Below are 25,783 nucleotides of genomic sequence, written 5' to 3'. Positions count from 1 at the left end.
GTTTTATCTACACATGTCCAGTCACACTAGCTACAGTTTATTATCCTATTGAAAAAAACCCTTATGCTTCAGAGCACAAAACTACCATTAAGTGCTCAGGATTGACTTCCTCTACAGCATCTGTTGTCAGAGTCAGGTTTCAGGACATCATGGACTAGTTGGTCTAATCCAGTATGGGAATTCCTAGTCCTAATCATTTATATCAAATAATTGTCATTTAATGCACTCTCTCTAACTATATGTATACCATGGTATACAGTTATACAGCATACTAACATAGGCTGGAAGTATTTTGAAGTCTTTTTGTGTATGTATTATCAAAGCTACATAACTCTACAAAGGCATATATATAAAATGGTATATTCATTTGCATGCAATGTAACACCACGTTACAAGTGGTCATATGAGTTTAAATGATTCCACAAGTCTTTGACAAATTATGTGGTTTAACTATAAAAAGAAGTTGTTACTCATCTTGTGTCCCCCTGTGGAGGCTTTGAGATGTGTGTCCCTGTGGGTGCTGCACTGTAGGTGTGTCTGCATCCCTGCGCTGGTGATCAGAGAACTTTGGTAGCACATGCACTAGCTCTCCTCATTCTGCGCCATGAGGCTAGCCAGTATGCACAGGCTATCCATCCTTCTCTACCACAGAGTCCCATATTGGGAACTCTGAAGGAGAAGGGCGGGTTGCAAAGCACGCCTAGGGACACACATCTCGAAGAACCTGTTTCTGCACAAGGTAACTACTTCTTCGAGCAGCGTCCCTATGGGTGCTCCACTGTAGGTGACTCCCAAGTAGAGTACCCCTTTTGGAGGGCTGGGACTTCGGAGTCGGGTGAGTTACAGATGACAATACTGTGGAGCCGAATATGGCATCAGAGGCGAGTCCCCAGTAATTGCATAGTGCTCTGCGAAAGTGTGGACTGACACCCATGTCACTGGTCTGCAAATCTATGAGATAGGGACATCCTTGAAGAAGGTGACAGATGAGGAAATCGATCTTGTGGAATGTGTACGGATCGAGTCTGGAGGGGTCACACTGCGAATTTGGTAGCATTGTCTGATGCAATTCGAGACTCACTTAGTGAGTCTTTGGGCTGATATTGCTGAGCCCTTGGAACTTTCCGCCACAGAAAGTAAGAGTATGGGACTTCTTGAAGGCCTTTTTCCTATCAAGGTAGAAAGCTAGGGCTCTCCTAACATCTAGGGAAGTGGTCCTCAACCCTTCCAAACTACTGTACCTCTTAAAGGAGTCTGATATGTCTTGCGTACCCCAAATTTCACCTCACTTAAAAACTACTTGCTTACAAAATCAGACATAAAAATACAAAAAAGTGTCACAGCACACTACTACTGAAAAGTTGCTTACTTTCTCATTTTACCATATAATTATAAAATAAAGCAATTGGAATATAAACACTGTCCTTACATTTCAGTGTATAGTATATAGAGCAGTATAAACAAGTCATTGTCTGTGTGAAATTTTAGTTTGTACTGACTTTGCTAGTGCTTTTTATGTAGCTTGTTGTAAAGCTAGGCAAATCTCTAGATGAGTTGATGTACCCCCTGGAAAACCTCTGAGTACCCCCAGGTTGAGGACCACTGATTTAGGGTATATAGTATGGCATCCCTATTGTCTTGGTGAGGCTTGGATAGAAGACAGGAAGGTGAATTGATTGATTCATGTGAAACTGAGAGGCTCCTTTAAGGATGAATTTTGGATGTGGCCTAAGTGTAACCTGTCTGGAAAGAATTCTGTGTAAGGTGGAAGAGCTGCTATCTCCCCTATTCTTCTAGCTGAGGTAATTGCTATCAGGAAGGCCGTTTTCATCGATAGGTACGTTAACAAACAGGTGGCCATGGGTTCGAAGGGGGGCCTAGTCAGCCCTTTCAATGCCAGGTTTAGGTCCCATGTGGGGATAGGAAGCAGACTTTGAGGGAAGAGGTTTATTATACCCTCAAGGAACCTTTTAGTGGTTGAGTGCGACAGCACTGAGTATCCTTGTATGGGTTGGTGAAAAGCTGTGATAGAAGCTGTGAAGAATCCCTAAGTTGGGATGTAGGGTACGTCCTTCAGCCTGTGAGAGAAGGGGTGGAAAGGTCAGGAGAGAGATCTGCGGGCACGCCGTGAGCTGTGTCAGGTAAGGGTACGAGGTCTGTCTTGGCCAAGTAGAAGCAATCAGGATGATGTGAGCTCCATCCCTTTTTATTTTTAGCAGAACCTTTATCAAAAGAGGAAACGGGGGAAAGGCATAAAGAAGGTCCTTGTTGCAGGGGAGGAGAAGAGCATCGCCCAGAGAGTGCTGTCCCATCCCCGCCCTGGAGCAGCAGTGTGGACACTTCTTGTTCTGGTAAGTGGTGAACAGGTCTATGGATGGTGTTCCCCATTGTTCGAACAGGTCATGGAGTACTGATGGGCACCTCCAACTTGTGATCATGCAGGAATTTGTGACTGAGGTTATCCGCTATCGAGTTCTGAGTGCTGGGAGGTAAGCCGCAGACAAAGTGACGTTTGTGAGAGATGTACCAGTTCCAGTCTCATTGCCTCCATGCATAGGGAGGGTGACCTGGTCCCCCCGAAGGTTGATGTAGTACATGCAGGCTATTTTGTCTGTTTAGGATCTTTGTATGTGATCCTGCTATCAGAGGGAGGAAATGGGTGCAGGCATTCCTGACCACTCTCAGTTTGAGGAGATTGATGTGTAGAAGCCATTTAAATGTGCACCCTACCATATGAGTGATGCGTAGATGGTAAGGAGCAACGATGGTGATGTCTGCGAGGTGATCACTTTGCATGTATTGGCTGGGTCTAAGGCACTGGTGGGCAACCTGCAGGCCACAATGTGACTCATCAGGGTAATCTGATTGCGGGCCGCGAGACATTTTGCTGATGTTGACCATCCGCAGGCACGCCCCCCCCCCCCCGCAGCTCCCAGTGGCCGTGGTTCACCATTCCTGGCCAATGGGAGCTGCAGGAAGCGGTTGGCCACAGGGATGTGCTGGCCACCACTTCCCGCAGCTCCCATTGGCCGGGAAAGGCAAACTGCGGCCACTGGGAGCTGCGGGGGCCATGCCTGTGGACTGTCAACATCAGCAAAATGTCTCACGGCCCGCAATCAGATTACCCTGATGGGCCACATGCGGCCCGCAGGTTGTCCACCACTGGTCTAAGGAGTGCGGGGAGGTAACTCACACTTCCACCAGTCTAAGGAGTTTTTGACTGGTAGGTAGTGACAGGGGTTTGTCCAGCCTGTCCCCGTTTGATCTGTGAACCAAACTGAACTATAGTTGGAAGTATCACATGTGGAGTCTGGTGTGTGGTATCACAGCTGTTCCTGCCACCATATGCCCCAATGGTTAGAGGCAGTCTGGCTGGTATCTGTAGACTGCACTGAGCCGTGTCTATGAATGAGACCAGGGATAGGAACCTGTGTTGAGGTAGGAAGGCTTTGGCCTGTAGAACATCAAGGTCGGCCCCTATGAATTCCAGGTGCTGCACTGGCCTGAGGGTTGAATTCTGGGTATTGATCTGTAAGCTCAATTCTGTAAACAAGTGTATCGTGGTCTCGATGAGCCTCCTGAAGTGATCAGGCTCTGAGGAGACAACTGTCCAGGTATGGGTAGATCATTATCCCTTGCGAGTGTAAATGAGCGGCTACCACTGGGAGAACTTTGGAAAATACTCTTGGGGCCAATGAGAGTACGAAGGGAAGACTCTGTATTGGTAATGGTCAGGTCCCAGAGTGAATCTGAGAAATCGTCTGTGAGCTGGTTGAATTGAAATGTTAAAGTATTTATTCCAGTGATGGAATAATCATCGATAATCTGACCATCTTGAACTTCTGAGCTTTGACAAACTTGTTGAGAGTCTGAGGTCCAGCATGGGTCTCCAACCTCTCTTTCTTTTGGGTATTAGGAAGTAACAAGAGTAGAACCCCTTGCCTCATAGATGTTGAGGTACTCCTATGGATCCTAACTGGAGGAGTCGATCTATCTCCTGTCGTAGTAGACTCTCATGAGAAGGGTCCCTGAAGAGGGACAGGGAAGGGTATTGTGGAGGGAGCAGGGAGGTGAAGTGGATGGAGTATCCAGATCAGATGACGTCCGATGTTACGTGTTCCCAGGCACTGTGCAACGCTGCCAAATGGGTGCATAATCATAGTCAGTTGCAGGGAGTGGTCTTGTGGCACCTCAATCTGCCCATCAAAAGTGGTGCTTACAGGAAGGGGACTGGGTTGAAGATTGTGGACTGGATGGCTTGAGCTTCGGGAATTTCCCCTTTTTTCTTTGAGGCTCATAATGGCGCTGTTATGGGAATTGAGTCATATGTCGTCTGTGTTGGGACTGGGCGCTAAACCGTCTCTTTTGCCCTGGTGTATAGATTCCCAGCAACCTGAGGGTGGCCCTGGAATTCTTCAAGGTATGGAGGGAGGCATTGGTCTTCTCAGCAAAGAGCTTTGCATCCTTGTAGGGGAGGTCTTCTATTGTGGTCTGCATCTCCTTTGAATCCTGACAAGTGGAGCCATGACGTCTGCCTCATCACCACAGGAGATGGATCTAACTGCCATGTTGGTGGCGTCGAGGGCTGACTGTAGCAATGTTTTTGCCACTAGTTGTCTCTCCTGGATGATGGCCTTGAAAGATTCCTGATGACTCTTTGGCAGTTTATCAATAAAGTCATTCAACTTATTGTCGTTTGTGTAATCATATTTTGTCATGAGCGCTTGATAGTTGGCAATGCGGAATTGTAAGGAGGACGAGGAATACACCTTCCTGCCAAATAGATCAAGGCGCTTCCTATCCCTGTTGTAGGATGTTGCCCTGGAATGGTGTTGTTGGCCAAGGGAATTCACAGCATCTACCACGATGGAATGGTGGTGGGTGGGAGAAAAGGAACTCTGATTCCTTTGTGGGGACATAATATTTCTTGTACGCATGCTTGCACATCGGGGCTATCGATGCCGGGGTTTGCCACACCGTTTTAGCCAGGTCTAAGCCGGCTTCATTAATTGGGAGGGTGATCTTCAAGGAGGATATCAAGGAGCTGGTGTGTATCCTTGACCTCCTCCAGTGGATGGAAGGACAGTTGTAAAGGCATGACCCCTTCATCCGGGGAAGAGAATATGGCTTTAGATGTTACTTCTTCCGTGTCAGCCTCTTGTTCCTCCATTTCCTGAGGCTCTAGTTGCCATGGCCAAAGGAGTGTTCTGGGAGGGTTTTCGGGCAAGGCTTGAAGCTTGCGAGGCAGGCTCTCGATGTGCCACCTAAGGGTCCCAGTATGGCCATTATGGTGGCATAGGGCCTGGTGTAGGTTTCCATAGGTGGCTGTACCAAGATGGTGGTGGTATACCATCTGCTGGTACATTCCCAGATCCTGTTGATAGTCGGTCACATATGGAGCTTGGGAGGAGTCCTGTGATACTTCCTTTGGCTCACTGTTTGACACCTCACTAGATAGTGGAGGGGCATGATATGATTGCAGGGATATCCTCTGTGCCCAGCAAAAACATGATGCCCTGACGATGGTACTGAGCGGTGGAGACTCAGGTGCCTCCATTATGCAGAAGTCTCTGGTCTGGTGGAATTCTGCTGGTACCGATCCTCCTGGTGTCAGGGAGATGGAGACCTTGTCTGTACCGGTCTTTCCGGTGCCGGGCGGCCTACTGTCACTAGCAGTACTGAGGTCGACTTGCATACTAGGAGCATCTTCCTAGGATGTTTGTCCTTATCTTTCAGTACTGATGATTCAGTGCCCATGCCCAATGGGCCTGTGGGCAGTACTGGATACCAATGGTTGCCATGAGGCGTGAGTGCCGGATTGAGATCTCGGTGCCGAGTATACCGAGCGAGATGGCTATTGCTTATGGCTATCCCTAGGCTCACTGAGGGGACTTCCTGATCTCTTTTTTGACTTGACAGAGGAGTCCCCATTCCGTTTCCTCGACCCACTGTCCTTCAAAGTTGAAGGCTGTGGGGAAGACCGGCCACCGGAAGGTTGAGGTCAAAGAGCTGCCTCCATGAAGATATTTTTTTGGTGAAGCTCTCTGTCCTTGAGGGATCTCGGCCAGAGCTGCTGGCAGAGGGTACACCTTTGTTTGATGTAGCCCTCGCCCAGGCAGTTGATGCACTGAAAGTGCTTGTTCCCAACAGGGATCGCCTTGCTGCAAGTGCGGCACTTCTTGAAGCCGGAGAACTGGGCATACCCTTTTTTGGGGGAGGGGGTGTCCTCCCGCCCACCGGGGGTTGACAAAAGAATAAAGTCCTTTTCTTTTTCATTTCTTTTTTTAAGGCAACAGGTAAGAAAAGCAAATGAAGAAAAGAGGCTTCAGAGGAAGCTAAAAATTGCAATTGTAAAAGGGGTTAACGATCTGTGAACAGACAGCTAATGGCTCCGTCTCTAGCCAGGGAAAGTTGAGAAAGAACTAAGGACAGTTAGCCCGTGCATACTGGCTAGCCTCCTGGCACAGCACGAGGAGAGACAACGCATGTGCTGGCTCAACAGATACTGCTACCAAAATTCTATCAGCAGCGCAGGGACGCAGGGACACCTACAGTGGAGCATCCACATGGACACTACTTGAAAAGAATGTTTCTTTACATATTTTGAGGTTAGAGAGGGGGTGCTGCAAATAGCAAAATGAATCTGCTTTACAATGATGTCAGTTGGGCCTCTAGGCACTATTGTAATAATAATAAGAATCTGTATCTCCACTCCTGAGAAGTGGGATAGATTCAATTGCTGTGAAATTCTGGTATATTCCTTATGCAGCCAATACCATAGGGGTGTAACATCTTGTAGCTTCCCCAGATGAATAGCCCAGTGGGCCAGATATTTGGGGGACCTGTAGTCATAGATGTGGTTAGTTTCTGAGTCAATTTCTCAGGATGGAGACAATGAGAGTCACTTTTAGAACATGATGTGATGCACATGACTGTGTTTCTGGTCAGCAACAGCATGTCTCTTATTAGGAGGGAAAAAAACTAGTCTTTCGTAGAGCACAGAGACCAAGAGAAGTTTTCATGCTCTTCAGTGCTTTTTTACATAAAAGAACTGACTAAAATCCAGTCACCTTAGGACACAGGGCTGATATGTCTAATTCACTGTCATCTTCCATGGATTTTGGTTTTGCGGTTTCTGAAAGAAAGAAAATTACAGTTAGTTATTTTCTATCCTATCCTGATGACCAAGCATTTCTGAGTTATTTCTATTGTCTCTGTTGAGCTCCTTAAATAATTCAATCATATTATGGGCTTCATTTGTTAACACAATGAATGATTCATATATTATATACAATAGGCTGGTGTTGTAAAACAAACTGACTCAGAAGCTGGATATTTATTGAGCTATTATTCTGTAGCATCTATAGCTGGAGAGACAACATTCGTCTGCACTGTCTTGCCGCATACTCATCTGCCTTTATTATGTTTATTTCTTTTAAAAACCTGTTGCTCCTTGCTGTGTGAAGTGCTTTGAGACTATACATCCCTGAAACTACATTGCAAGTACAAGTTAACACAAATTAAACAATTCAAGTAACTACAATTCAAAACTATGCCTTCCACATAGCTAGTCTAGTGTTGAGATGGTTGTATTTTATGGATTTAAAACAGGCAGTGGGTATGCAAGCTATGCTATTTTCATACCGATTAAAATGTATGTAATTTCTGGATATGTGCATATAGGTCTTCATGCACAGGATTTTCCCCTCCTTTGTTAGGGTTACCATTCGTCCGGATTTTCCCAGACATGTCCGGCTTTTTGGGTTAAAAATAGCATCCGGGGGGGGGGAATTTGTAAATTGCTACAAATGTCCGGGATTCCCCCCCATGCAGAGCGCGGCAGGGCTGCAGGAAATTCAGCCACTCGCATGGGGCTCCGGCAGCCAGAGCCCTTCCCCGGCAGCTTCAGATCAGCTGCCGGAGTCCAGCCCGGCCAATGTAGAGCTACTCCCCTCCCCTCCCTGCATTCTTAGATCGCCGGCCGGCCAGGCCGTTCGCATCGGGCCTCGGCAGCTCCTCCTCCTCCCCTGCTGCCCAGCGCCCCGCTCCGGCAGCACTGTGCGGGGGCAGGGACCGGGTTGTGTGTTGCGCTGGGGAGCGGAGCCCGACATGCTGTCCTGAGTGGCAGGATAAGCGGGCCAGGGGGCTGGAGAAGGGGCAGGGGGTTTCTGGAGGGGGCAGTCAAGGGACAGAAAGTAGGGGGGATTGCATGGGTTAGGGATTCGGGGGGGGTGTTGGGGTGGGGGTGTGGAGAGGAGTCGAGGCAGGCAGGGAGCAGAGGGGGTTGGATGGGTCGGGAGTTCTGGGGGTCCTGTCAGGGGGTGGGGAGCGGTTGGAGAGGGCGTGGGAGTCCTGGGGGTCTGTCTGGGGGCGGGGGTGTGTATATGGGGTGGGGGTGTGGATAAGGGTCGGGACAGTCAGGGGACAGGTAGGGTCCTAGGGTGGCAGTTAGGGTGGGGGGTTCTCAGGAGGGGGCAGTCAGGGGACAAGAAGCAGGGAGGCTTAGATAGGGGGTGGAGTCCTAGGGGGCACTTAGTGGCAGGGGTCCCAGGAGGGGGCAGTCAGGGGACAAGGAGCGGGGGGGGGGTTGGGGATTCTGAGGGGGGCAGTCAGGGGGTGGGAAGTGGGAGGGAGTGGATGGGGGCGGGGCTAGAGCACCCCCCCCCCCCAGTGTCCTCTTTTTTGATTGTGGAAATATGGTAACCCTACCTTTGTACCCACTCATGCTTTCCCCTGCATTCATCCTAACTACCTTCAAATTTGCACTGAAAGTGACCAAGTAGGTCTGGTAGTTTTTGTTGGGTCACAGGTGTCTCCAATTAACATACAAGGAACACACATTTTGCCTTCTCCCTTCTCTGCCCCTCTGTCAGAAACAGTCTCATCCTCCATCTATTTTTTTTAAAGAAGGAAGTTAACTGAAAGCAGCACTGTAGCCTAGCAGAAAAGCTGATAGACTCCTGGGCCCCTTCAAATGCAATTTTTACTTATCTCTGATAGTAGCACCCACAATACATCGGCGGGGCCCATCTTACACAGCACCAACCCTGGTGCGCGGCTGCCATCACCTCCCGGGGGACTCCCCAACCGGTGCAGGAGCTGCTGCTGTACACTGGCCTGCTCCCTGATGAAGTCCTGGAAGGTCTTTTGTTGCTCGGCCTGCCAAGCAAGTAAGACCTGTCTCTTGGCCTGGTGGGACTGCTGAAAGGCCTGCAGGGTTTTCTGCAGCTCCTCTTGCTGCTTCATGAGCCACTGCACTGTTCCCTCCATGTTCAGGTTTCCACTCACTGGCGGTGGCTTCTAGTCCTGGACAAGCCCCCATATGTAACGGGGTGCACGTCGTGCCCCATAGGATTTGGCCCGTTGGCCCCACTCTTTAAAGACTCAGGGACGCTCCAAGCTGGTGCAACACCCATGCTCTTTATTTTGTGTCCTTTCCCCACCACCAGTTTCCCACTATTTACAGGCTATTTACACAGCTTGGCCTCACACCGGCCTGATCAGCAACAGACTGGTAGGCTCCTTCCTCCCTGTGAGCCTCACCTTTGCCTCCTGGTCTCCGCCCCCCCTTCTTCCACTTCCAGCCTTTTAGCTCCTGCTAATGAAGCTGGCAGATGCGGGCAGTTTCCAGGCAAGCACTGGCTATTTACCCAGCCCCAATCCATTCCCCCTGATTGGGACTGGGGCGGCGGGAGCTGATTAAGGGCTTTCCTAGCAGCGCCCTGCCACACTCCCTCATGTGAACAATCAAATAAGCAACATAATAATTTTGCTCATATAAAGATGACCCAGAATAAAAGTTTATCTGAGAAAGTCTGGGATGAAGACGGCATTTTTTATTTATCTTCCTAATATTTCAGTGTCAGAAGTCTGGCCTTTTGATTTTATACTATAGTGCAATTTCATGGTTCAAAAATAGTTGAGTATATTATTTCATACCCTTCCCAGCAGTTGCTTTGGGACCCCCGCACACCTTCCAAAATAAACATCTTAATAAAATAAACAACAACATGCACTTATACAGTATCTTTTAGTTCAAAGAATCTCAAAATGCTTAAGCCTCACAATACCTCAATCGGTAAACAGAGACACAGAGAGGTTATGTAAATTGCCTGAAGTTGCACAGTCACTAGCATAATTTAGCTGGGTTAGAATCTAGGAGTCCTTATTTCAGAAGCCTCAATCTAATCACTAGACATTAGGTGCTTTAATGTGAATGGAACATATGCATTTGGAAGTACATGTTAACTCTGAGTAAGGTGGCTAGACTAATGTTTCATACTTTAAAACTAGCAGTTTTCCTAAATATATGAAGTGATGGGGCAGATCAAGTCTAATGAGAGGAGAAAACTCCTCACCCCATCCTAACCGGTCAGTCTGACATATACTGTTTAAATTTTGCTCCCATCCTTCAGTTTAGAATTCCATAATGACAAGTATACTCATGCTTGGTTTCAAAAGATGAACTGTGATGATTACAATATGAGCAGATTTTTGCCTAATTTTAGATATATAATATTTGAGACTGCATGTGGGAAAAACAAAACAACCCTCTCCCCTCCTCCCCCTCCATATTAGTTACTTACCAGATCTCTCTCTCTTCTTTTGGTTGATATAGTCCCCAATTCCAAAATCCAGTTTCAGCAGAACTGACTTGATTTTGTTGCACATCTTCTGCCCAAATTCATTGCACTTGAACAGCGGACATAAAAAGGCACACAGTACTGTAACACAAAACCAAGATATAAACAGAAAGGTTACTTATATATTTATGTTTAAATCACTAACTAAAGATTACGCCATACATTTCATTAATATAAAGAGAATTACCTTTATGTAACTTAAACAACAGTAAATGCCACATCAGAGGAGTTACTGGTCTCCGTTCGGTTCCTACTGATTACTAGTCCACATCACAAAAACTACCATTATATTCACATCAACTGGCACCTGTTTTCATAGTCTCTCTAGAAGGCTGGGCACTTAGATCAAACTACCCTCTCTTCTGCCCCCATAAATGCATTCTATTGAGGTCAGGGTAGGCAAAGTTTTCCACAGCTGCTGCCTATGCCATAAGCTATCTGGGTAAACAGAGCTTTAGTCTCTAGTGACATCAATCCAAGCCCTCTCACAGGGACCTAAATTTGCTTTTCAAAATACATGAATAATAATAAGTCCTCTTCATCCTACTCTTTGTCCATTCCAAGTGCAAATCAGAAGCAAAATGATATCCCTGTGACACTTCCCCGGGTAGCCAGGGTTGTGAGGCACCTCACCACCACCTGTTCTTAGTATGAAGAAGTCTTGTCTGTATCTGCTGTGGATCTGTTTCCTGAAACCAGCAGCCTCTGGTGACACAAGCGCTACCTTGCAGACCTCTCTCTTTCTGTGCAGGTTAGCAATAGGCACACACCAACCCATGTGTCCTGGGAGTGTTCCCTACAGAGTCAGCTCTTTATTCACTGAACTCTCACAGAACTACCAGGTCTGGTGTTCCCAACGGAACAGTACACCGCAGCTTACTAGTTATACCTTAGAACACAGCTCTGCTAAACTAGGGTTACCATGCATCCGGATTTCCCCGGACATGTCCGGCTTTTTGGTACTCAAATCCCCGTCCGGGGGGAATTGCCAAAAAGCCGGACATGTCCGGGGAAATAGGGAGGCAGCATAAGCCAGGGTCCGCCTGCCCCAGCAGAACCCGTCGGGTCTGCAGTGCAGCCCAGCCGCCCGGCTACATTGTAGCGAGCTCGGGCGGGGGAAGGGGGGGACGCAGCCGCAGAAGGCGGCGAAGGGGCCGCTGCTGCCCCCGGAGGCCGGGCGGACCGCACGCCCCAGCCGAGCCCGCAGGACCATGGGGAGGCTGGGCCCAGCCAGCGGCTCAGGCTTCCCTCGCGGGCGGGGACTCCCCGGCCACTGGGGGACCCTTCCTGCAGCCCCATCACCCTGCGGGGCAGGGAGTGCGGCGTGTGCCGGGGCTGAAGGGACCCGCGCTGCCCCGGTCGCCGCTGAGCATCCGAAGCCCCCGCCAGGCAGAGGCTGCCGGGGGAGTGGGGGAGCAGGGCAGGCGGTGGGGTGCAGAGGCTGCAGGGCGAGGAGGAGCAGGGCAGGCAGGGGCATAGAGGCTGCGGGGGCAGGGGGGTGCAGGGGCAGGGCAGGCGGGGGGCGCAGAGGCTGCAGGGGCGGGGGGGGTGCAGGGGCTGCAGGGCGAGGAGGAGCAGGGCAGGCAGGGGCAGGGGGGCGCAGGGGCAGGGCAGGCGGGGGGCGCAGAGGCTGCAGGGGCTGGGGGGGTGCAGGGGCTGCAGGGCGAGGAGGAGCAGGGCAGGCAGGGGCAGGGGGTGCAGGGGCAGGGCAGGCGGGAGGCGCAGAGGCTGCAGGGGCGGGGGGGGTGCAGGGGCTGCAGGGCCAGTGGGGAGCAGGGGGCACAGAGGCTGCAGGGGCGGGGAGGGTGCAGGGGCTGCAGGGCGAGTGGGGAGCAGGGAAGCACTTAGCAACCCCCAACCAAGATCAGAGCGGGAGGGAGGAGGGGGAATGCGGGGTGCTCAGAGGAGGGGGCAGAGTTGGGGCAGGGACTTTGGGGAAGGGGTTGGAATGGGGGCGGGGAAGGGATGGGGTTGGGGCAGGGCCGGGGGCAGGGCCGGGGGTGGGGAAGGGGCAGAGTTGGGGCGGGGGCGGGACTGGGACCCCGTGGAGTGTCCTCTTTGTTAAATGTTTGAATATGGTAACCCTAGCTAAACACACAGCACTGAGACATATTTACAGAGAAAATAAGTATAACTTTATTATCAAAGAACAGAAATTCAAGTGACAGTGAGTAAGAATATTGGAAACAAATGGTTTCACATAAAACAAAATCATCACATGCTTTCTAGAGATTAAACTTAATTAATAAGTTATCCTTCTGTCTAAAAAAGCTTATCTCACCCAAAGTTCTCTCAACATTCTCAACCAGACCTGGTTGAGACCCCTTTTCCATTAAGCAAATTTTGCTATCCTACTTCCTAGGTGAAGGATGCCAGTGTGTCTCTTTGCACCCTTAAATATACCAGCACATACCTTTGATGTGCACCTCAAGATGGGTTTCCCTGCCCCTGTCTACCCCACTATTTATTTCTTCCTGTTCCTTTCCTCTCTTTGAAGAGTTCACTATCCTTCATTAGCATTTGGTTCAGACCGGTGAGTAGAGTACCATTGTGAATCAGACAATACTTCATTTACATGGAAACAGATAATCATTTCTTGCCGGAAAGAAAACCAGTTTCTCCCTGTTCCTGGTGACCAGTCCCTACATAGACCTTAAGAACATAATTTTCAGTGTACATATGTAACTCCATATACAACATCCATACATGCATTTTGCAATGATACTGACAACCAGCGTGACAGAGGCTTTTATTAAAGACCTCACATGACACTCTTTTGGTGAACTAGAATGTAAATATACCAGACCCAGGGCATTCCTCTAACCCTTATGTACCACTTATTCCTGCTGCCACTTGGCATCAAGAGATCCCTGGGTCACAATCATAGTCTCATTAAAATATTTATATTTAGGCAAATAAAATCTTTTAGAAGAAGAAAAACAAAAGCAAAGTCACTAAAATGTAGTGAAAAATGTTACCAAGTAATGGCCCTGAGTGGATCCAATTGATGTGCATTTTGTCCCACTTACTCTGGAGAAAGTTTCTGCTGTTGTAGAAGATCAATCTATGTCAATCAGCAATTTTAACCGTTAGATGAAATAATATTGCTGGTGTTGTCAGCAAAAATACAAAATGTATTTATATATTTAAAAGAAATCCGTGCTTTGTTAATTTTGGCTCATCCCAAAATAGGATTTAAAGGTGTGGTCTTACAATGCATTCAACCAGTAATTGCTGCCAAGACCAGTATCATAATAGATTTATAGGGTAACTATCTCCCATTTCTATATATGCTGGGGAAGTGGTGGCAGACAATATATCAACTGTTAAAATGTCATTATTTGTTTTGTTTTCTGTTTCTATTGTCTGCTTAGTTTCACTTAAATCTCAGTTCTTTATTAATAAACTTATTGTTTAATTATAAATTCATCTCAATGCTGTTATATTAAAGTGAGGTGTGCATCCTCAGATGAACCAACAGGTTGATGTGTATTCTGTCTCTTTGGAAACAGCATACTTGGTAATTTCTGTGAGGGTCCAGGGACAGGATCTGGATCTTGTAGGGAGAAGCTTCTGGAGGGTTTGGGAACTGAAGTAGTCCAAGGGTTAATCTGCAAGGCAGTTACGACTGGCAGAGTCCTGAGGAATATGTGAGGCTGGCTAACAAACTGGAGTGGCAGGGAATTGTCACTCAGTTAAGCACCAGCAGACCCTTTTATGCTTAGGCAGAGAAGTAACAGGGTGACTTACAGTTCTGGATACCCCAAGAAAGTATCACAACCTGTTTACTGTGCCTAACTTAGTGGGCCAGGATCTCTGATTGGGGCTTCTAGGTGTTACCACAATATAATAATATTACAGGCTTGTAAGACATTGAACTTTAATTCCTGTTCCTAGTCACATGACATCGGTCATAGTTACAAAAGAGTAACCACCTACCATGTGACAGAGTCAGTATTCATGAACTCCAGAGGTTACTATAACATGTTTAAAGAAAATATCAAATGCAAATAAAACGTAATATAAACTAAAGATAACCCCAAACAAATACACCCACTTAATAAAACAAATAGAAAGCTCTAGGAGCTTTGGACGTTTGTCAGTGACTACCATCTCAGTGAATTTCTGATCACATGACCTCTTGTTCTAAAAACTGTTCCTTCTGCAGTGGTCTATTTGTATCTGAGATTGGATCCACACTGTGCTGCTCCAGGTGTTTTCCAGTCAGTGACTGGGGGTGTGTGTGTGTGTGCCATTTCTGTCAGCACAGGAGTACTATCAATGGCATTCTGGATGTCCTGGGGAGCGTGGGGGGAGAAGCCAGTGCCCTCCTTGATTCTGAGTAGATGTTTTCTATTCCTGCTATAGGACAGATCCTTGGTGCTAATGGTATAAGTCATTATCTTAATAGGGTGGTAGCCACATTTTTTTTGAAATTAACGTTCTCTCCCAATTGCAATGGGGGTAAACTTTTGGCATTCTTGTTTTATTAATTCTGTATGGCTGATATATAGCTCTTTTAGAACAAATAAAGGTTTATTATATTTGGCTCAAAAAGCTCGATGTAAGCAGAAAGGTTTTTGTTCTTTTGCCTGTAAACCTTTATACTTGTGATGTTAATAAATCACTGTGCTGTGTGCTGCAATACTCCAACAATGCTAAATATAAATCTCTTAAATCTGCCAGGGCTCCATTATTATAATAAATTTGGTAATGGTGGTAATAATTCTTTTAATAATCCTTGCTATTTTCGCTGAACTTTTCTGCTAATCCATTTGACTATACCTATTAAGGTCCTGACATGGTGTGCTTGAACTGATATCACACTCCAATGCAGTGGATTAATATACGCATCAGCCTCAGTTTACTCTGTTTCCCCCCCTCCTTAACTAGGAGTTCTCTTGAAAGGACAAGGCACTCTTTTGCAGCAGCAGAGACTGACACCAATATACTGGCAAAACAGAGGCATCTGGAATTTTTTTCCATATAATTTACTCAGCTCTTCACCCACTCTTTTGAATTGTTTAAAACTCCATTCATATATAAACAACAGTATTAGATGACAATATGGACTCATGATACACTACAGCAGTTGGTGGCATAATTTGTAAAACAAACAAACAAACACAAAAAACAGTAGGGGTAGTGGGATAATTTTTCATGGAAGAGACATCTCAGTAAGATGTAGCTCACAGCCCACCATCAGTCTTTGAAGACATAATTTGCTTTCTGAGAAAGGGAAATGTACTGCTGAAAGATGAAATCATTGATAAAGTAAACATCAAAAACAGCACATTCTAACCTGCTTCAGACATTGTGGGTTGGGAGTGTATGGTTTCTCTTCTATGGGATAGCAACATTATAACAACTACTTATACCAAGTGACTAAATATTTTCAGAAGTTCCAATAGGGAATTTGTGGTCATGGTAGCATATATTTTTATTCATGATCATGTTTTATTTTAGCATAAATATGTCTCTCTCTGTATCACTGCCTAAAAGATATTATACAGTTGTGCCATGATGTGTCAGAATTTTAACTGACAAACTGAAAAATCTGTAACCTGACATTCATATAATACCATCATCCGTCAAGATCCATATACAGAACTATTTATTTAAAAAACGGACTGTATGTTAGACTGCATAATGAACATACAACATGCATAAGACATGACTGGGAAAAAAAAGACTATACTTACATAGAAAGTAGGAGAGTACAATTCCAGGAATGTAACTACCCAAGATAGTGAAAAATGTACACACACTGCAGACCAGAAGGCAAAACTGAAAACAGAAGAGATCAGAGATGATAGTTAGAATTCATATTGCTATGACATTAAATATTTACACTTTGTGATACGAACAGTTCCCCAGCAGGGTAATATTCTAGTTTAAAAGTACAATATTGAAGATTTTTTATTATAATTGCAATACAAGTATTACAGTAAGAATTAAACAGCATATTTTTGGGTGATTAGGCTATGTCTCAGGTGGTATTATAAAAATAAGGCTTCTTCCCTCCACCTACCATATGGAAGTTTTAACAACCTCCAGGTCATCGCCAGTCATGAAAACTGGATACAATGAATATCAGAAGAAATACAATAGGCAGTAATAACAGGTGCTCGTTTTGTTAGGTCACCATCTTCATAATCCATCTGAAAACTACAACATGGGTTGTTGTTTTTTTTAAACTTTACTTAAAACTGGGGACTGATTTTGACGTTCATGAAAGGAAGGCACTGACAGGATCTCACTAAAGCCAGATATAGCTTTATGCAAATTAAGTTGTAATTTACTTGACATTTTCATTGTTTTGTCTTGTATAGTGCTAACTCTTGGCACTTGTCAACATTGTACAGTGTATCATTATGGAAGCATCAGTTACTGCTCTATAAATTAATCTGAATTTTACATATATAAAGAAGGGATTTAATCTCTGTTGTGTTTGAAAAATACAACGTATCCTCCCCAAAACTACAGAATTTTCTGAGAATTTACAAGCTTATTAATTAAATTAGGAGATCAAATTAATTAAGAAGGAGAAGCACACACTATCAGACCTTATTTCTTCTCTTATGGTCTTAACAATAGAACAGTGATACCATCAGGGGAAAAGGGGAGGAGGAAAAAAAATCTAATGTGTCTTTAAAAATCAGTTTTGTCTAAACTGAGACCTCAAACACTAAAATGCCTTAACTACTCCTGGAGGAATTCTGTGCCAAAAAAAATAAAAATTCTCTGCACAATATTTTTTAATTCTGCAAAATTCTGCATATTTTATTTGTCAAAATAATACAATATAATCATACCAGTTTCAATTATTTTGGTAATTTATTTCAAAATATATGTCAGCAAGTATGTCTGTAACAATACAAACCAAAAACAGATTCTGGTAATTTTTTTTTGACAAATAGATTCCTTACTAGGCATATTAATACAGAACCTTGAGTAATTAATTTAAATTACAATACAGAACTATATTTCCTACACCTATCAGAATGAGTGAAAAGGCTCGGGGGAGTCAGGGGTAACAGAGGAGCTGATGGACAGGGAAGGAGCAGACGGAGAGGGAAGGAGCCTGGAGTGAACCTGGAGGGTTGTTAGGTGGGGTGGGAAAAGTATGGAACAGGCTTTTTTGGGGGTGGGGAGGGGCGGGACTGTTAGGGAGTTGGTGAGCTTCCCCCATGCAGACCTTGGCTGACCCCAAGCCTCTCCCATTCAGTCAGGCACATCTGCCCCTGTCCCCAAACCTCCCATCCTCATGTGGCCTTGCACCCCCACTCCCATTCAGCCGCTGGCTCAACACTGTTCCCCCCTAGCCATTCTGAACCCCAATCTGTGACCCCTCCCAGCAGCCCCATGTGCCCCACTCTGTCTGTCCTAGCCTGGCTCTGGAGGCAGATGCTGTGATGAACCTCTACTCCTAGGGGAATTCTGTACCACTGTTCATGTACAGAAATTTTTCCACACAGAAAATACATTCTGCCCCAGAAGTGCTGCAGTTCTGCCTTTTGACCACCAGAGGTTGCTGTGGCACTAGAACAGCCTGCTGCTGGCTGTCCTGGTGCCACAGCGGCCTCTGGCGGGCGAAAGGCAGAACTGCAGCACTTCTTAGGCAGACTGTATTTTTTGAGGAAAAAATTATGCGGCACACGAATTCTGCGCATGCACAGTGGCGCAAAATTCCCTCAGGCATACTTAATGATAGATGTGACAGAATGTACCAGGCCCTTCTGGACTCCTGCTGGAGGCCCCACTGCTCTGCTGCACCCTGCCCCAGAAAGAAGCAACATGCAAGGAAAAGACCAATGAAGTTGGGTCTTCCAGGCCTGCCTAGAGAGGTCTCTTGGAAGCAGCCATCTTGGAAAATACAAAGACCTGGTCCTCCAAGGGCTAGAAGGTCTAGTGACAGCCAATCAGTGCCCAGCAGGCTCAGATAACATTTGATACTGGGCCTTAGTAGGGCAGTCCCTGCGTGGGAAGGTGTTCCTCTTTGGCCAAAGGAGTCTGAGTACTAGCCAGGGTACAACTCAGGCCTCGCTTGCACAGTTGGGTTTCCAGGGAAAGAGGAACCTGAGAATTTTGGTCCTGGGATATTGGTGAAGATAAAGGAGCCAGATGGGAAGAGGCCTAGGGAAGTAGCAGCAACAAATGTAACTGAACAGTATGTGGCTGCTGTTTATAGGGCCTCTAGGTTGGAACATAGAGTAATGGGTGGGTCCACCAGCAAAATAGCATCAACCCCAAGAAATGGGAGGTGTGGGGGAGAAGCCTAACCTAAGCCCCATGAAGGGGACAGGTCTCGCTTAGAAGCCCAAGCAAAAGGATGAATTTAAAGGGCCCAAAGCTAGGACTAAAGACTCTGGTGAGGGTAGATAGACTGTTTTGTTGGACTCTTTGCAAGATGGTCAGTCTGACTGTGTGACCTGGCTGGAGGGCCAAGCCAAAGAAAACTGGCAGAGACATGCAGACAGCCTACAGGGGGTGCCAGGAGCAGCAAAAGGACTGAAATACTACACTCAGCCACAAAGAGGTGCTCAAGAGATAAGTGCCCCTACCCCCCAGTGCAATATTGCATGGCATCAGTAGACGGCAGATCTGGTTGTCTGGATGCATTAAAGCTGCATTTCCATACCTCATATGATTGGGGTTTTTTTCAGTTTAATCTTAACTTTGAATTTCCTGGGTTTATGTTTGTTTCTAGGATAATCACAACATCCCTATAATGTATTTTACCCTATGTTATTGATATATACTCTCAGCCGTAACTTCCTCTTAATGTACTTTTCAACTGGGAATATATAAATTCATTTTGTTACATCGGAGAGCCTTCTTTCCAGGAAAAATCTCAATGCAAACTCTTGTTATGATCTCAAGAAGAAAATGTAACTTGTCCAAGTAAGTTTGAATGCAAAAAAAAAAAAAAAAAAAATAGTGAAATACCCAAAGATACAAGCAAAAATCTACAATGTCCACTACAGCTGCCATGATGGACTGTTCCACTATCAATGTTGCTCATGCTACTAATATTTGGTTTAATTGAGAAAAGATCAGATCAGATTTGGCCAAAAACAACAGTACTCTGCGAATAGAAGAAGAGTATTATACTCTTGCTTGCCTTTATCACTCTTGTGTTTTCCACCTCAGTCTGTCTCGGAAAAATTATGCTACATTTATATGAGCAGATAAATGATAGCACTATGATATAGGTAGGATCCTCTCATATCATAATATTAGATGCTATTTATGTAATACTTGAGTAAAACTTTCTGAAAATCAATTAAAGCTATTTTAAAAAATAATACATAAATTTATAAATGATGTAGGATTCTTCTGTTTTTGTTAAAGCTATTATTGTGATCTGATCTGATGTCTCTACCCTAGGGAGACAGATGGCATTTCCACCAGGCGCTCCATAGCAGTGCATCCCATAGCCACACTGGTCATGCCATATCCTGCCCTAATTCTGGTGTTACACAGTGGCTGGAGAAGAGTCCAGCAGCTAAGGGGGGAGGGGCTCTACTGCCATAAATCTTTCCCCTGGGCAACTTTTCTGCTACATGGAGTCTCCCTTACAATCCGTACAGGAAGAAGCTAGCACAAACCCTGACTGAATCTAGTTTAGTGTCTTCATTTTAGCAAATTTACCTACTATATTATCAATCATAGTTTGCTGAGACAGAACACCTCCTGATAAAACAGGATAAAGATATTGAGCTTACTTTATTGAACTTACCTTGCCAGGGTTTTTCTCTTTGAAGTGTGACATTTCCTGAAGAAATAGAAATAAATTCACCAATGCATCTACAATACATTGGTTTATTTTGGGCCTGTAGTCAGGTTTGGAATTGATGACTTCCCAGCTGAGTACAGAAAAACAAATCTTTAGTTACAAGTAAAACTGAGAAGGCATTGCTTTTATGGAATATTTTGCTCACATTATTAATCTTTCATATTATTTCTGGGGGAAAAAACTAAGCAGAATCCGACCATTTTGAAAACTGATGTCCTCCATTTATTCTACAGCTACTGCTATAGAAATCCACAGTGCTTATTATCCCATATTTTCTGGCTAATGAATTACACAATGATCTAATTAAGTCTCCTTGTGGAGTGAGGTGCAAGTCAAGACTATTATTTGTTATATTGTTAAATACATATTTAAATATATAACCACAGAATTCTCTTGTACACAGACCACTCAATTTAAAGATTACAAGTTGGCAATTATTTCATCAGCCTACTTTCTACAGTTTTTTTCTCTGGACATTCTTTCCTAACATGTTTGCAAACCACCACTCTATTTATTGTAACTGTATGGTACATCCTTCCCCCCCCTTTTCTCTGCCTTGTCTATTTAGATTTAAACTCGTAGAGGAGGTATTATTGTCTCTTATTTTATGTTTCTACAGTGCACAATGGAACCCCAATCCTGGCAGAGTCTTTTAGATGATATTGGAATACAAACAATTAATAATAGTTAGCCACAGTGATGAAAAGCTTGAGCTAAAATTTGGGAAATCACTATGTACAGTCGTTAAACACATGCAGGTTCCTTAGGTTCAGAATCTTTCCACAGCTTGACTGTGTTTTCCATAATCAAATCTTTTTGTTTGAATAATAAACTCTTGCTTATAGCAATATCTTACACTCTTTATCGATACGTTCTCTTATTGAAACTACATAGCTAAACAGACCTAAAATACATGACAGCTCAGTTCTGTGTAATATATTTCTAGGTCCCTATAAACAATCACAGCTGGAATCATTGCTTATTAATGCTGGCCCTTTGGAAGCATTAATTTCAAAGTCAGATCCACACCTGCCTTATACAACTAAGCAAACACCAAGTTTGTGTTATTGGTGTTTTTTTTTTTTTAAAGGACATCAGGGCATTTTTCATACATTTAAAGCCATCTTGTGTGCCATTTAATGTGGTTCATTTATTGTATAACATTCTGGTGGGTATTTTTAGCATGCAAATGAGAAATTTTTTGCAAATTTGAGAAATCTTTATCAGATTTATTTTTCTATCCTAAAACGAAAGCCATCTGTTGAAGGGTTGAGGTTTAAATCTATTTTCTTATTTTTCTGTTTGTTTATTGTGCAGGCATCCTAATTTATTATTGTAGGGTTGCTCAAGAGAACAGGCCTATGGCCATTTTTATTTTAGAATTTTTTTTAAAAAAAGAACCCATATAGAAGAATTAGAACCCATATAGAACTTGCAGAAAGATGTTAGGGGGAAAAAAACACAAAATAGATCTAATTTTTGTCCTAGCAACCTAGACAATATTTGAAGTGATAGCCTGTTTGCTTTTAATTTTAGCTTGGATAAGTGCATGAACACAGGAAACAGTAGCAAACAGAATGAACAACTGGTACTGGCCTATGAATATTATGTCCCATTAATGTAAAAGTCGTGCCATCACATATATATCCAGAATCTGAATTACATGTCCCTCATTAATAGATAGGGAGTTGGCAACCATATCAGTGACTACTCAGTTAGCACAGCGTTGATCAGACTGTATGGAAGTAACCTGTATACAGTATTACAGTTCTTTTACTTTGACACTCAACCTATTAAGTCTAATGCATTACTAGGAGATTGCCAACAACAATCAACAAAAACTTTTATATTAGCAGTAATAATTCTTTTGGTCACAGATGGGTCAAACTAAAGAGAAACCAAAGAACTAGATAAAAGGAGGAAGGGGGAAAGAAAATCCCCCAAACTATCAGGCACAGTGCTAAATACACAAATTATAGGCTCAAGGTGAGTCTCTCTAATATCCTGGGACCGACACTGCTACAGCAACACTGCATAATACTATAGGCTGTCAAACACAGGCCCCTCTTTCCAGAGGATTGTTCTACCATTCAATTGGAAGGGGAGACTTTCTTAGCTAGATAGCAAGACAAACTACCTTTATTTTCAGTTTTTCATACCATTCAGAGTAAAAAATCGTGAGATTTCACTGCAAGAGCTATACTGGCTCCATTTTTGCTATTTAAAATTCAACTAGCACGAACTTGGAAGGCAAATGTACTCAAAACTGACCCCAAAACATTTGTCCAATTTATTTGGGTTGGTATACTAATATAGAATATTTTTAAATGATTTCAAAATGGATTCTAAAGAAACCGCTTTACTGTTAAAAATTTCAAATCATTAAGACATTTTAAAATGAATGTGGTTCTTGCTGAAAATTTCACTGTATTAACTTGTTTAGCCTTTTTTATTAGTGTCAGTGGGTTTAAAACTTGCAAACTTTTTCCTGTATTCATTGACTTTGTTACGCTGAAAGCTGGTTAAATAACAAGCTGCTTTGGTCTCATTCTCTGTGTAAAACCTCATATGCCTAATTAAAATTTGTCTATTTTTTTAAATTACTCTTTAGTCAGTGTGTTAGGGAGTTAGTGATGAGCTAATATTCACTCTTAATCGCATATTGTTGTCATTATATTTTATAATATGAGACTGTGTTGCATCAGTATAAAATTTGAATAAAGTGACAAACTATAAATAAAATAAGACTTCAAAGTGTTTTGCAAGCATTAATTTAAGCTTATTTGTACCCTTGTGAAGTACTGTAGATATTTAAAAATATGCAACAAAATAATTAAAAAATATAGACACAGTTTTGAAAACAGTATTCAGTACTGTTATATAAGCACTTATCTACATCAGTAATTAACCTCCAACAATAAACAACAAAATTAATTTAAGTGAGAAATTACTGTGCTATTAAGCTTTATAAATATTAATATATGGTATACAGTTGCAGCCTCACAAGATATTGTGGCTCTGAGCCCACTCACAATTTGTCAGACTTAAATAGAAAATAGCAGCCGAATAGCAAGCTGTGCTTTCTGAATTCTACCATTCTTTTCAGAGGGAGAGATAGGGTGCTGGTCGTTGGGGGACTCCCATCTGAGGGGGATGGAGGCTTCCATCTGCCAACATGATATGATGTCTTTAGATGTGCACTGCATGCCTGTAGCACACATCTGAGATGTTATGGAAAAGTTGCCAAGGTTCATCCGTCCCTCTTACCATGCTGTTCATCTACACGGGCACTAATGATACTGCCAGGTCTGACCCCAAGCAGATCAGTGGTGACTACAGGACTCAGGAAGCAAGAGTGAAGGGGGTCAGAGGAGTAGGTTGTCTTCTCACTCATCCTCCTGGTTGAAGGTAAGGGCCCAGGCAGCAACATGCACATCCTGGAGATGAATGGATGGCTGCGTGGATGGTGTCGATGGGAGGACTTCAGCTTTCTCAACCATGGCATGCCGTTCCAGGAGGAAGGTATGCTGGGAAAAGATGGGCGTCTACCTGACCAAGAAGGGGAAGAAAATATTTGCATATCGACTTGCCAACCTAGTGAGGAGGGCTTTAAACTAGGTTCCAGGGGGATGTGACAAAAGCTCACAGGTAAGCATAAAAAGAGGCCATCTTAACAGAGGACTAGATATTGAGAGGGGGAAGAACATGAAAAATTACAATAGAATCATAGGTTTCAGAGTAGCAGCCATGTTAGTCTATATCCGCAAAAAACAGGAGTACTTGTGGCACCTTAGAGACTAACAAATTTATTTGAGCATAAGCTTTCGTGGGCTACAGCCCACTTCATCGGATGCATGCAGTGGAAAATACAGTAGGAATCTCATTCCCCTCCCCCGCCATTTATCTTTATAATCTGCTCTGCGCCTTCTTCCTCTTTTCCCTGTGCCTACTAGCATGCTTTTGTAACTTTGATCCTGAAAAGCGCCTTCCATGTATTCTTCTTACCCTGCTGACCATTCTCTCAGTGTCTCTTTGGTAAATGCTCATCTTTTTCTCCTGTATGCTGGCATCCCTCAACACTTATTACAACCTTCCACTTCTCCCTCTAACTTCTCTCTTTAGGTGACTTAATTTGCTCTCACTGATACAGTTATGCCAATGACTCTCAAATAGAATTCTCAACCCCACAACTCCATCTCCAATTGTGTCGGACATTTATTTCTGCTTGGATGTTTTGCTCCCACTCATTGTCCAGAAGACGGGCAAGAGTCAACGGATGTGGTTTAATTATGCCACAACTTTACTCAGTTAAAATAACTTGGAGTACCTGGCAATACATTTTACAGTGCAGGTCATCACCACTTCCTTAATCATTTCTACATAATCCCTGACCTGGTCTCAGCCATCCTGTTCCTGGGATCCCATCGCCTTCCCCTCATATGAGGTAAAAAGAGACTATAAAAGGGTAAAAAGGGGCTGGCTCCCTTGGGGGAATACTTTCCTTCGATTCATTTACCAATCCATTTTATCTGATAAGTGTATCCCTTCAGTAACAAGTGCATGCATGGGACAACTGCTGTGAGTTTTATGTATCAAGTTGCAACGCTATAACCTAATCCCCCTGCCCCACCAACCAGGTCCCAAACCTGCTGTGTGACAGGTGAAAAACCCCCACCCCATCTCAACCAGTTTGGCAGTGAGGGAAAAATTCCTTCCCAAGGAAAATGGGGTGACTAGCATAATGCTCACAGTGAATCATGAGGAAACCTCTTCTTTGTGCAAACTTCATGGTGGGAAAGTAGGTGCTGCCAGCCTGATACAGGTACAAGAGAGCTTCTCTAGGACAGCATGGGGTATATATACCCCTCCACTCTTCCGGTCAGCAAGAAGGGTGAGCCCTTTTCCCTTGGTCCATCTGTTTCCTGTTCTTCCCTGCTCCATCCCTCTAAATTTTCTCCCTCTTCCCCTTCTACTACCTGATGTAAGGAGAGACCTTAAGGGGCAAAAACCCCTTTTCTACTGGCCACCCAGACAAGGATCCACTGCACAGAGCTGTGATGAGAACAATCTCTCCAAAACTGAATTTATTTTCCTCTACTCCCTGTCCATTAATACCTTTCTGTTAGTGTTGACAAGGACAGTAACCTTCCTGTTGCCCAGATTTGCAATTTCAATTTTGATTTGTATTGCAGTCGCATCTAGAGGTGCCAGTCCCCAAGAGCTTACAACTGAAGTATAAAATGGGAGAGCAGGTGACTGTAACAGACGTGGGAAGCACCAAGTAACAGATAATTATAGTAAATGTAACATGCTGTGATCACTGCTTATCAACTGGTTAGCC

The 25,783-nt window shown here is 44.4% G+C and overlaps 1 protein-coding gene across 1 annotated transcript in view; it reads right to left on the bottom strand.

Annotated features, from left to right (window-relative positions):
- Positions 1 to 25,783, bottom strand: part of RETREG1 (reticulophagy regulator 1) — a 125,189-nt gene that overhangs the window by 4,051 nt on the left and 95,355 nt on the right. The window contains exons 4-7 of the mRNA XM_065400015.1: positions 20,386 to 20,512; positions 16,346 to 16,430; positions 10,587 to 10,724; positions 7,071 to 7,135 (exon numbers count right to left, since the gene is read on the bottom strand). Coding sequence (XP_065256087.1) covers positions 7,071 to 7,135; positions 10,587 to 10,724; positions 16,346 to 16,430; positions 20,386 to 20,512 — 415 coding nt within the window. The remainder of the gene's footprint in view (positions 1 to 7,070; positions 7,136 to 10,586; positions 10,725 to 16,345; positions 16,431 to 20,385; positions 20,513 to 25,783) is intronic.

This window comes from Emys orbicularis, chromosome 2, assembly GCF_028017835.1.
Source record: "Emys orbicularis isolate rEmyOrb1 chromosome 2, rEmyOrb1.hap1, whole genome shotgun sequence".
NCBI classification, from domain to species: Eukaryota; Metazoa; Chordata; order Testudines; family Emydidae; genus Emys; species Emys orbicularis.
The sequence above is the reverse complement of the archived record's forward strand: the minus strand, read 5'-3'. Positions and strand labels throughout refer to the sequence as shown.